The sequence below is a fragment of the Oreochromis niloticus genome, linkage group LG18 (assembly GCF_001858045.2).
Source record: "Oreochromis niloticus isolate F11D_XX linkage group LG18, O_niloticus_UMD_NMBU, whole genome shotgun sequence".
In the NCBI taxonomy this organism is placed as follows: Eukaryota; Metazoa; Chordata; class Actinopteri; order Cichliformes; family Cichlidae; genus Oreochromis; species Oreochromis niloticus.
Genome location: NC_031982.2, coordinates 24,116,328 through 24,129,267, shown reverse-complemented (window position 1 = coordinate 24,129,267; position 12,940 = coordinate 24,116,328). Strand labels below are relative to the sequence as shown.

Sequence of the window (12,940 nt, the reverse complement as noted above, 5' to 3'; positions counted from 1 at the left end):
TAAATAACATCTGCAATAATAACAAGGCAGAAACTAAAGAAATCTCTGTTCACAGTAAACCCCTGTTCATCTCCAACAATCACTTCAAAGCCAAAGTCTTTTTTCTGCAATGTTGTTCTTTATTCTGAAAAAGAAAACTGACTAATCCTACTAAGATTAATTCAACCACAACTAAAGTATTTATTTATTATTATCACTGACTTTACCAAGACTAAAAATCCACAGTCGTGGCCTAGGGAGGAAATAAGGCTCATTAAATTAGAGGGATTTAAAATTTCTTCAATGAATGAAAAATGGAGAGTGTTTTGCTAATCTTAAAGTTCACCCCAAGAGAGGAAGAATATTTGTGGCCAACGGGTAGGGTCTGAGGAAATACATAATTCGAAAGGGATAGATTCTTTTAATGCCATTGGCCAAACTGACATTGTTAATTTAATACTGAGTCTGGTCAGCCTTCAGCTCCATCTCTTTTCATATCCACATACTTTCTACTTCAGCATTGTAATACGCCTACCTTGCTATATTCAGATGCCATTAACAAGCATTGAAAGTTATGGTGTAAGCTTGCAAAATCACTACCATTGTCACTACAAATGTGATTAAAATTGTCAGCATCTGTGTCTAATTTTTCTGTATTGCAAACACAATATGTACAAATAAAAATATCGGCATAAAAGATATCAGTATGAACAGAAATTAAATTTTTTACATATTTTTGATTTAAAACCCCCCGAAAACAAAGAAATAATCTAAAATAAGATCAAGCCTGAATAGTACCTCCTGCTTCTGAGGAAACCAGCATCGACTTTGCAGTCTAGTCATGCACGGCAATCTCAGACTACTTAAATTGATGCCATGTGTTCCCCGTGCTCTGATCTGCATTTTCTCAGTTGCTGTGAATATGCTTCATCCATTACCGTTATTGTAAGCATAGTGGCCTCTAGTGTTAATGAAAGTCCTATATGGCTGGGAAAATGTTTCAGTGGAAAGCAGGGAGAAAAAATGAACAGATCAAACGCTGAGTGCAGGCAGATCCTACGCAACGGAAAACCACCAGACTTAAGAAACAAGTCACTTTTAATGTCCCTGTCAATCTTAAGCAAGACTGTTTCTCATGGGGTCGTTAAGGGAGGGGGACAGGACTTCTAGACTAACAAAATATTTTTGATCACTGTTAGTCAATGGAACAAAAGGCTTTTTGTACTGGCCATGCTGACGGAGGCGTGTTGGTGTATTTTTATGTTGACAATTATATGGTTAATCTCTAGTGAGAGAGTAGATGTGCTAAAAGGCAGATGAAAGGGGGGCTGCAGAGCAATCGTCACATTTGGAAAAATGCAAGCTGAGCTCCAGCTTTCTGGAGGGGACAGACACTTATTATGTTGCAACCAACCAATCAAATAAATGAGTTGAATCCCACATGGCTGAGAAAAGAAATGTTTGGGGACAATTTATGCTTCTACATATTTTACAGCCGATTCCTTGCATTTCTCGCCAGTCCTAAAGCATACCAGGCCTACTTCTCAGAGCCTTTCTTTGTCGCTATATTGACAGTTTATGGGCATCTCATTTCCCTGCACCACTCACTAATCCCTCCTACTGCCGCAGTAGCAAGCTGTGTCCAATTGTATTATTCATTCCATGGCACTGAAACTATGCTTCACAGCTTTCCAGTAGAGAAGAACAGAGAAGGATAACAAACACAGAGACATTTTTTATTTTACCGAACCCCATTATCCCGCATGAAGAATTAATGGCTATCTAGAGCTTACATTACAGTATTTTCACAATTTAAAATAAATAAATTTAAATATTTTTTTAACGTCTCTGTAAATTACTAGTCAAAGGTGCAGATATGTTATCTTTAATTTAACAACAAGTGTATTTTAAGCTTTTATAACGAGGAGAAAACAAAAGCTTTTCAAATACATCTTTAATCAGTTGTACAATTATTGCAACCTTCACTCACCCTCTGACCAGGGTCTCCTGGTGGACCTGGGGGACCTTGCAATCCTGGGTTACCAGTAACACCCTGAAACCAGACGTACATACACTTAGCATTTTATCCAAGCTACTGCTAACCAGCATTCCCACCACAGTCAGTCTATCCAACACTTTATATGTATAAGCCAACAAAGACAGAAGCAAAGACACTGGTTTGAAAGACATAAGCCTCAAAATGAAACAGCCTCATACCCCCTTCCTCCTCTTGCATTTCACAGACACAGACATACACACATTCATGCACAAGTACACATTCTGACAGTCTCTCCCAGCTCAAGCTTCATTGGCGATCAGGACTGACGCTCTTTCCATAAAGACATTTTTTCCTTCTTTAGCTGTTCTCCATCTGTGGAAGCCAGACAGGAGTGTGGGAGAACGTGATACTCACTGCTGGGCCAGGGGCTCCTGGGGGTCCTTCTACAAGCATCCCCTGAATAAGGAAAAAGTGGATACAGTAGCATTATAGGACATCCCGCAAGTTGTTGCCCACAGGCAATAGAGAATGAAGCAAAAAATAAGAGACATGCTTGTTTGATGTTGAGGATCTTACTCATAGCTAAATGACCAGTGCTCTAGTTATCTGATACTTCTAAATGTGTGTGTGGTCAAAGACTTGAATGGGAGCCTGTGGTGGTACAAACAGTATGGGAAGGGAGATGTTAACTACTGCTGCTATTTTGGACACTGTTTAGCCTGTAGTGGCAAATTGTATAGGTTGAGGGACTTCTTTATGTGAAGACTGTGGTTGTATATACAGCATATATGTAAAATAAAAATTGAATCTCTCCAGAAGGCAAGCTACCCATGGCTGCCACTGCCCTAAGTAAAATGAAACAGCTAAAAGTTACTTTGCACTGAAATAAATTAAGACACAGACAAGAGTAAATCAAGTCTGAAAGATGTTTGTGATCTGATGAAATTCCTCTAAAACAATTAAAAAAATATGCAAAGAATTTGATTGTAGACATATAAATCACTGCGTGCAAGTAACATAGTGAATAGATATGAAATTGGGCTGAGAATAATTATGATAATGTGCTATTTGTCTGAAAAATGTTGGTTAGAATAACAAAGAGAATATAGTCTACCAGACACATACCAGTGTAGAGAATTAGAGTATTAAGATCTCTACAATTAAATTATTCTTAGCAATATGTTTGTCTCTTAAATATTTTACTCAGTTAGTATGTACCTATTTATTTAACTTGAACCTTTAATGGAAAGGTTTATTCTCAATAAGAGAAAGATGAGAAAGACTTTTCACTTACCGGCTCTATGACAGCAGGTTCGCCCTTCTCTCCTTTTTCTCCCAGGTACCTTTGACCTCCATGCACCTAAAGATATAGGACATACCAGGTGAATTTCTTTACAAAAACAGAAACAAAAGCTTAACTTTTTGTTTCTAAGGACAGACCATCAGTGGTTTAAAGAACAAAAATGCAAATTGTGAGATCAACGAACAGCAGATGTCTTGCCTGAAGCCTCCTATACTTAAAATAGTGACAAAATTGCCCACAAAAAGTACAACTTTACCAAAATGATGACTAGTCTCCTGCATACTTTTTCAAGGCAAAAAAAGGTGTTTTTTCTACTGGAAAAAAAATATCAAATGTCATTTTGCAAGAAGCTATAATTTAGGATATGGTCTGACTACTACTTATTAGTTATCCCAAAAGCCAGGAACTGCCAAAAAAGACCCTACTGAGCATGAATGTAGAGGTCGTTAACTGACACTATCCATACAATGACTTAACATGAGAAGAATTCACAAAGCAACAACCGCAGCGTTTCCAAAACCCACAAGATTGTACAGTTTAACCTAAAGAGGAAACCGGTACTTAATGAGAAAGTCATAGAGAAAGGCTGAGACTGTGCAGTGGAAAGCACAAACTGAGCAGTTAAGACTGAACCTAAGGAGACAGATCTCAAGCCAAGATCCAGACAGAGCCTGTGTCACTTCCTGATACTGAGAATCCTGAGGCAAAGTAGAGGGCTGGAAACAAGTAACAATAGACACTAGGTCAGCAATTTCTGTCTGGTTTCATAGTTTGATCTAGATGGATTTAATGAAGAAAATACGTATTTGTAGATTTTGACTGACTACATAGATCCAAAATCAAAATTGGTCTGACAACTAATGTAAAGCATCTTTGGTAAACATCCAGGGTCACTGAGTTCAAGAGGTCATAGAAGGTCAACATCTGCTTATGTGTAGAAGACAAGGTGTGTGTTTGTGCTCTACTTGTGTATTTGAGTTTTGTCCCTGAGTAGGCAGAACGATCCAAGCTAACATTAGAAAAAACAAACACAAAGGGCGCCGAGAACACCCCATCAAACAAATGCCATCAACATGTTCTCCATCTTTCCACATTCCTCAACACCACCTCTACCCCCTCCATCCCCGACCCCCATCCCTCTCAGCGTGACTCAGCGTGACTCGCAGCCCAGCACTTACACTGCTCTCTTTGATATCTGTTTCAGCTGGAGCACCAGGGCCAACATGTTCCTCGTGTGGTACAGATGTAGGCTTGGCGTTGTAGTCGAATTCATCATAGCTTTCATAATTATATTGCTTCTCTGTAAACTCTTTGTTGTCATATGCATTCAGGTCGTATTCCTTAAACTCATACACGTCAGTCCCTGGGTCCACCTCTGGGGCAGCGGTTTCCACACCAGTAGTGGGATCCACACCGACCTCTTCCACACCAGTGATGTAATCATCCACTATTTCCTCTGTGTACGCCTGGGATCATTCAAGGCAATGCAAACAGAAGGAACAACAAGGTTTGGTTAGTGAAATGAAACCATGGGACCAATGACAATGATTCATGTGTTTTACACAGTCAAAACAGTAGTAATAAGCACTCTGTTTATGCAAAAGTACTATATGGCAACTAATTTTCTAGTTAGTTCTACACACATCCACATGTCTAATTTGGTACAGCTAAATGTACAAATCCACATGTGTATTGTTAGTAAGCAATGTTACTAAGATTAACATCTGTAATCACATCAATATACCAATATTTTATATTATATATCATCGATATAGCAATTATTTATTCCTTGCAAAACAGCTGGAGTAATTTCAAACTGACATATTTTTTTAAAAACCAATCACTTAAAAAAGGCACCATATGATTCAAACTAAAAGCTGAAACATCGTGAAGAAAAAGGGGGGTAATTTAGACAACATAATCTTAAATAATCTAATCCAATAATAATAATAAAGCAAATGCTTATATACAAATATTTTGAAGAACCTTGGTCCGATGAAGAATAAATCAGGGCTAAAAGAGTAAAAAGTAATGTAAGCGCAGAAACTGAAGCACTGCATTGATGTCAATCACAGTCAAACGCAATGGGAAAATATCCAAGCATCTCATAGGAATTTTTCTCAGTAGTTGTATGATGTTTAGTTATCCACAGTACAGCCAGGAGTTTCCACCAATACTCTTTTGTACTTTAGCATTGTCTATCGACTACACCAGTATCCTCAGTATTTAGACATGCATTCCTACAAAATATATTTTTTTTCCCTCGGATACTCCACTATCCCGTCATTTTAAATTAACCTGAGTCCTGAGCTAAGTGAAACTGCATTATCTACCTTAAGGTACACACAAAGCAATCAGCGATCATTTGGCTGCCAGAGAACACTATCATATTGTTTTGGTTGAACCCCCAAATGTTCCTCATTATCTTGTGTTTTATGTGATGGTTTAGCACAAATTAAAACAGGATCTGCCAAATTCAGACTATGGAAGAAATATAGGGGATGTGCCTGTGTAGTGATTTTCCATTGGTTACGGTTCATTAAATGACAAACTTTTCCTGCTTTTGTCTTTATTTAAACTCGGTTTGTTGGAAGCTGTTTCTCATGGAAATCAAGTAGTGGAGTAGGCTGTTTGATGTTAATGATGCCGTGTTGGATCGTGACCTCCAAAGATGATCATAAAAATCTGTCTTGTTGCCAGTGATGCCTTACGGTTTTACTGACATTTCATTTTAAACCCATTTACCAGGAATTGAAACAAAACTGGAATCCAGATGTTAAATTTCAAATCAATGACACACAGATAATTTTCTACATTCAGAGGAAGTTTATCCTGCAGGGCTTGTTTTAACAAATACTTTCATGGTTATGAAACTGATCTAATTTAATAAAACCAAAATTTAAGGTAATACTAAATTTAAAATCCTAATGAGATTATCAACCAACCACTAATTATGTACAGCCACAAACAAGTTTACCTAGAAATCTGTGATAGTTCCCAGAAGTTTCTAATAGCTCTTCACCACAATCTATGGTAATCTTTCCAAGGTTCCTCATTAAAACCTGCTGGTTGCTCTTAAAAGCAAAAAGTACAGCACAATAAACATTTTGCATAACTAGTATCACATTGTGTGGAATGACCATATTTGACATGTGTGTAACCAGAAATAACTTTCACTGTGCCTGTACCTCCTGATGGTGATCAAACATGGTTATAGAATTAAAGTAATTTTATAAGATATAGACCTCAGGACATTTTCCCATAGCTTAGTTTTCAAACATTATTTTTAAAATCTCAGGATTTTAAAAATAAGCAGTTTTAAAAAGTTACCTCGCCTTGTCCTGCAGTATCAGTGGGATTTTCAGGTTGACTTCCATCCACTACGGTGTAGTCAAACTCATCTGTATAATAGTCTCCACCCACATTTGTCTGAAATTGGAGCAAGAACAACACAGGAAAGGTTTGTAACGGGTAAAATTCAGTAATTATCGCCAATCCTGGTGATGTAGATGTCTTCATCTGCCTCTAGCACATCCTTTCTCAAACAAAGAAACACAAACAGAGCTAACGTTATGATTATGATTGTAATAAACTTGTGGAAACTATTGTTACAGAATTAAGTATATCCAGAATATGTATCATAATGAGCAATAAAAGCACCTAACAATTTCTCCAATAAAAGAAATGTAGCCAAGAAATAAGACCAACAGAGACAGACAGGGCAAAAATGAGACGATGAAAAACTTAAAATAAGGGAAAAAAGGAAACCATACATATATGCCGTTCTTGGTGACACCCATAATAACTGCTCGTCAAGTTTTACCTGAGTTTTGGCTGCTTCGGTTGGGGAAGAGTCAGTGGTTATCGCTCCGTCATTGTAGTCATAGTTATCACCGTACTCATAGTTAGTGTACTGTAAAAAAAAAAAAAGGAAAAAAAAAAAAAGAGGCATCCACAATCAATTAGTTGGTGCGATCATGTAAATAAAGCAGCACGATGTCTTCATTTACAGACAATGTACTTCATTTACATGGCAAGTAAGCGTTCATGCTCCTCAAAACTGGTTAAAATCCAAACTTAAACCACACAAAACATTAAATATATTGCTTCTTGCTATTTTAAAAATAGCAATGACTGGTTGATGTTGGGGGAGATTTTACATCCATATGAGGAAATGAAATCTTTTAGCACATGGATGACTGGAACATTCCTTTATGCTTTCCCTTCCTCTGAGAGACGCTCCTGCACATAACCAAGCAAACAACAATTAAGATTCTTGTTTGCTGCTGACAGGAGGTTAATGGGTTAATGCAATGCCAGTGAAAACGTATCTGCTTCTGCTGCTTAATTTGAATGCCAACAATTGCTGGCGGCTTTCATTAGTGGCTCTTTAAAAGACAAAACTCAAGCTGTACAGAATCACCGCATGACGGTAAATTATGGGGAGCATACAGGATAGAGCAGCAGGGGATAAAACCATTGTTCCTCTATTTTAAAACCTGACTCCTATAAAAAGAAAAACACACACACACCCACTGGGGTATTGGAATAGTCCACGTGAAAACAATGCATTTATCTGAACAACGTGTACTCATCAACTTCAGATGGTGATGATGGAGATGTGTGCATTATGTTGCTGTTTATATACATTTAAACATTAATTCAACCTGCCCTGACCTGAACCTGAGGAAATATCATAATATACACTCTGCAAGACTGAGTCGAATTTATCTTATGCTCCTTAAGATGAGGCAGACGAGCAGATGAGCGCCACTCTTAAAGCTTGTCATTAAATATCAAGCTGCAGCCTGGAGAAAATTGCCTTAGCTTAGGAGAAACACTAAAGGAACAAGGAAACATTTTATCTTAGCCGACTTAAGACGAATCAATAAATCATATGGTCTAAATTATCTTAAAATGCATTATGCTCATCATCTTTTGGCTTCAACTTCATATTTACAGTAAAAACAGCAGACTTCTATCTACTTCTAGCTTCTTCTCATCTAACCCTAGACAAAAGAAAGCAGATGTGTATTATATGTTTAAATACTTAAAATCACCATTTAATGGGCATTTATTGTGATACTGCCCATAAACAACAAAGAGTTATGCAAATTAGTCACTGTAGTTCTTTAAAAGAAAAAAAAGAAACTTTTAGTTGTCCTAACACTGTCGAAACAGAGGCAAGGTAGATTAAGTTACCAGACCAGCCCCTAATGCTACACTCTATGCGCAGGAATAAATATTAGTCCCTGGACAACTGCTAAGCTCATAAAAACAATAAAAGAGCCACGGCCTGCTGCAAGGCTGGCCTGGCGTCCGTTCAGCGGCCCAGAGAGGGAGAGGTCACAGAAGAGAGAAGTTCTGGCCAGACTGACTGAAATGACTGAGAGAGGGAGAGAGAGAGAGAGAGAGGACAGGGTTAGATGGAAATAGGGAGGGAGAGAAAGAGAGAGAGGGAGAGATAGAGATAGAGAATGAAGAAATAATTTATAAAGATTTATGGTGTTGAAGTGCTTGGCTGAGCTGAAGGCCTTCACCACAGGCATGGATGAAAGACGTAAATACTAAGGAGTGCTCATAAAAAAGAGCACTCCCCCCAGCTTCCTTCCCCATCACTCCGCTTGCTCTTTTAACCAAGCTGGTAACATGTGGTTCATGGCCACTTGCTTCAGGACCAAATCATTTCTCCTAACAAAGGTACATGTAACAGTTTTGGCTAAAAGATCACAAAAATATCTTTTTCAACAGTGATTTGTCATTTTCAGGAAATGTTTTTCAGTTGTGCAGGAGTACATAACTTTTTTTAAATACTGATCTGGAATGAAGGAAGAACATTCTTGTTATAACTGTACAGAAACCAACAATGAATAAACCAGATTTACAAGGTTCTTAAAGCCAAACCATTCCCTGCTGTCTATTTGAATTGACAAGCTTCTTGTGTTGCTGCTGAGAACTAACCTGATGATGAAGCAACATTTTCCAAGAGCCATACCCACTCTACAGCCAATATTTCTGAATAGAGAACCAGCTCCTGATTTTTTTTTCTTAAAAACCAAGAATCTAAAGTCGACTTTTCCAGGTACTGGAAGTCTAGCTGGGGAAGGGATAGCTTAAATTTCCTTGGGAGTTGGGGCAGAGCCTGCAGAACTCGTTAGTGATATAAATCACGGGGCCACTCCAAAGTGGGCTCAGACTTTGTGGCAGAGAAAAAAGAAAAGTTTCCAGTGTGAGCTCATCAGTTATTTAGTGAAATACTGAAGGAAAATGTCAGCCGGCAGAACGGCTTGAACTAGCAAAATAACAAAAAAAATGAATATGGAAAAAAAAAAGAAGTCCTGACACAAAGCACTGTATTTCAATTAAGAAATCTGGCTAAAGAAACAACAAGTGGTATTTGGGAGCCAGTGGTAATAAAACTTGCATTTCAAACTAAACCATGTATTTTGATATGTCAGCATGTTTCCACTAGTAAAACACAAAGTGGAGAAAATGACAGATTTAGAGTTGACACAGAAACCCGTGCACGTACGTTCTTATTCATGGAGGACTGTTTGTAAAAAGTTTCCACACAAATTGCTGAAATTATTTTTTTGTTTTGTTTATTTCTCAGAGACTGAAACTGAGCTACATTAAACCAGGGCAAGTATACAAAACTGCACTGAGGAAGCACAGACACCTGGTATGTAATTACACCTTACACCCAGCCTTTCAATTCTTTCCATTTTACAAATTTAAATGTCATTTATCCCAGTCTCCTTTTTTGTCCTTTTAACTTATCTTTGACTCTCTTATTAAAAACATCAAAGAATAAAACCCTGTTTCTAAATTCCTGCTACTACTAACATATTTGCTCCCTTCCTGTTTCCTTAATTCTTTCACTTACCACAAATATTTCTCTCTGCCTGCCTCTTCTCTATAAAATCCTCCCTACTTCCCCCTCCTCTCTCCCAGCTTTCTTTTCCTTTTTTGCTTCAGTTAAGCAAGAGATATTGCTCCCACCTGATCTCTGTTTCTAAACCTACCCCAGTACTGACCTCATACTCAGGTTCCTGAGCCTGCGGGGTGTCATGATGGTTGGGGGTTTCACAGTCGGGGCTGAAGTGTTCACAGTAGTCATAGGCTGCCCTGGGGTCTGCCACTATCAGCAGCTGCTGGATGTCACCCTGGAAGTAGAGGAGAAGAAGACTTTCAGCGAAAAACAAGTCAACAAAGTTTTAAGACAACAGAGTCACGAATTAAGATGCACGTTTCCCGGCTGCAAATTCCATTACCAGAGTTTTGTTTTATTCTGAGTGTCCCTCAACATAAACATTCTGGTGAATAATTCACAATAGTATATGAGTTGGCCATTAGTGCTATTTAGTTCAGTGTAGTTTCTGCAAAAGCAGCTTTTTTCCAGTTTGGTTTGGCAAATAGCTCCAATACCAGGAAGCCTCAGACACTGCTGAGTAGAAGCTAGTCAGGGGCATGAAAAAGAGCTGAACAGACCACTTCCCAACTGCAGCTGGAAACAAAAAACCCTAGGACAGTAGCCCAATCTATCTTCATTTAATCCAGAATCCAGCCCACTAAGTTAAACTGTATTGTCCAGGTCTCTAAACAGTACAGAAGAGAATTTAAATAAAGTAATGTTCCATGGGGTTTGCATTTAAGATTTTGCTTTTCACATTTCCCATTGCAGGATTACATTTTGGACCTTTTTAATCAATAATCCCTTTTTTTTCAATCTTTTGTTTTTGTCAATCACATAAAGCTTATTGAAAAAAAGCAAAGAAAAACAAATTTAATGTCAAATCTTTCAGACAGTCTTCTTTGCAGACACCACTAACGTTTCTTTTTCTTGTCTTTTTCTTTTTTTTCCCACAATTACAAATAGAAACCAAATGTTAACGCCCATGTAGCATACACCTATTTCTTCTTGCTTGATTGTTCAGCTTTACACCAGCACAGTGATAATAAAATGTGACAATAAAACAAAGAGGCAGATGTTGTCCAGTACCAGAGGCAGTAGTCTCTTAACTATTAATTAACTGCAACTTTATGGAAAGAATCAAGGCTTTAGGGGAGTCTGTAAGCTTTTAAAAAGAGCTATTGTACAGTTCCCCCCCATCTCAGCCATGAGGGACGGCAAGTCCCCTTACACAGCAGATAAATAACCAAGGTCTGTACTTATCTAAGGCTGTCTGTTTTTCATGAGCTTTTGGAAAAGGAAATTAGATCCCCGCTCCCAACTGTTTCATCAGCCAAAGGCTCTTTTTCCATGATCGTCTCCGAAGGAATTTCTAAACCAGGAACTGCTATACTACTGATATGAAGCATTCTATCTATACCCATCTACCATATGGGCACCTCAGCTGACTTTTTCAGAATCCACCTGGACTAAGTAATTCAGTGGACAAACAAACAAGGAACATAACCTGAGTGCTGCATGAAGGTGAAGAGAGGCCACAAACAGGGTGGCCCCTAAAGAGGAAGCACATACATGCACATTGCATTAAATTACAAGAGGCAACATCTGTATAAGCTTAGATCTCTGGAACACATTAGAGACTAACCGCCCTGTGCTCCCATCATATGTGACCAGTATATTTCAACAGCCTATTAAACAACCAAAACAACAACTAACATATGTAAATAAATTTGACATATGGCTTAATAAAAGGATGCTAATAGCATATGTGCCATTAATTCTACAATTATCATAATTATGTTTGCCTATGACTCATTTGAAAATCCATCTTTCCATTAGTGTATGCATACATAGATTTTCCATGTAAAGACTGATAACCTGTCTAGAGAAAGAAGATGTTGGTGGTAAATGTTGGTAAAGCAATAGGAAAGAAAGAGTTTACCTGCACCTGCTGTAACACTGACTGAAAGGAACAACAAAAGCTACAATGACAAAGCTACCCTCAAACTAACACTCTAGCTCTAGCTGCTCACTTTTTGTAATTTACTACAAATGTATCCAAACTCAATGGTAGAAGATAGAACAGTTAATAACATAGACACACTGATTTTAGCAGAACTTCTTTCTGTTTCCTCTTTCTTCTATGAGTAGACAGTAACTTTTCAGTTTCATGCTTTCCCAGTTCCTTCACTTAAGCATAGTTTGTATGTGTAATCACAAGGAAAATAAATGGCACTGGACAAGGCAACAATATATTTACTATAACAAGAAAATATGCACGAGTCCAAAAATGTCACCCAGGGATTTTCAAAAGACCACACACACTTGGCCCATTTATGAAGCCTGACAGTGATTCAGTCACCCCCAAATTCCACAATCAGCTTCTCATTCCTTGCCCTCCTGCTCTACTCCACCCTGGATTTATTCCTTGTCTGCATTTTGGTGCATTTGTTGATGTTAGTGTCTATATTGCATTGCACTGCTCTCTGACATCTTTTAGTTCTTCCTCAGAATTATAGGAATGATCCACAGCAATGGCGTAGATCTCCTCAGAGTTGGCATGGACATAATGGGATGAATCATCTGTCTAAGCCACACTAGAATAAATCAATTAATGGAAATGGATCTGCGGACAATGTGCTTGTGTGTGTAATACAACAGCCTCGACACATGTTAACTGTCATCTCCTGCTTTGACAGCAAACTTTAACCAAAGAGCAGGACATAAAAAGACACTAAAAAAACTA

The 12,940-nt window shown here is 38.1% G+C and overlaps 1 protein-coding gene across 2 annotated transcripts in view; it reads right to left on the bottom strand.

Moving 5' to 3' along the window:
* The window catches only part of col11a1b (collagen, type XI, alpha 1b), an 81,261-nt gene that overhangs the window by 50,012 nt on the left and 18,309 nt on the right, over positions 1–12,940 (bottom strand). The window contains exons 5-11 of one of the 2 annotated variants that reach the window (XM_003448470.5): positions 10,319–10,447; positions 7,105–7,194; positions 6,612–6,710; positions 4,460–4,747; positions 3,273–3,338; positions 2,393–2,434; positions 1,970–2,032 (exon numbers count right to left, since the gene is read on the bottom strand). In XM_003448470.5, the coding sequence (XP_003448518.1) occupies positions 1,970–2,032; positions 2,393–2,434; positions 3,273–3,338; positions 4,460–4,747; positions 6,612–6,710; positions 7,105–7,194; positions 10,319–10,447 (777 nt within the window). The remainder of the gene's footprint in view (positions 1–1,969; positions 2,033–2,392; positions 2,435–3,272; positions 3,339–4,459; positions 4,748–6,611; positions 6,711–7,104; positions 7,195–10,318; positions 10,448–12,940) is intronic. The other variant, XM_019348258.2, reaches the window with a different exon arrangement.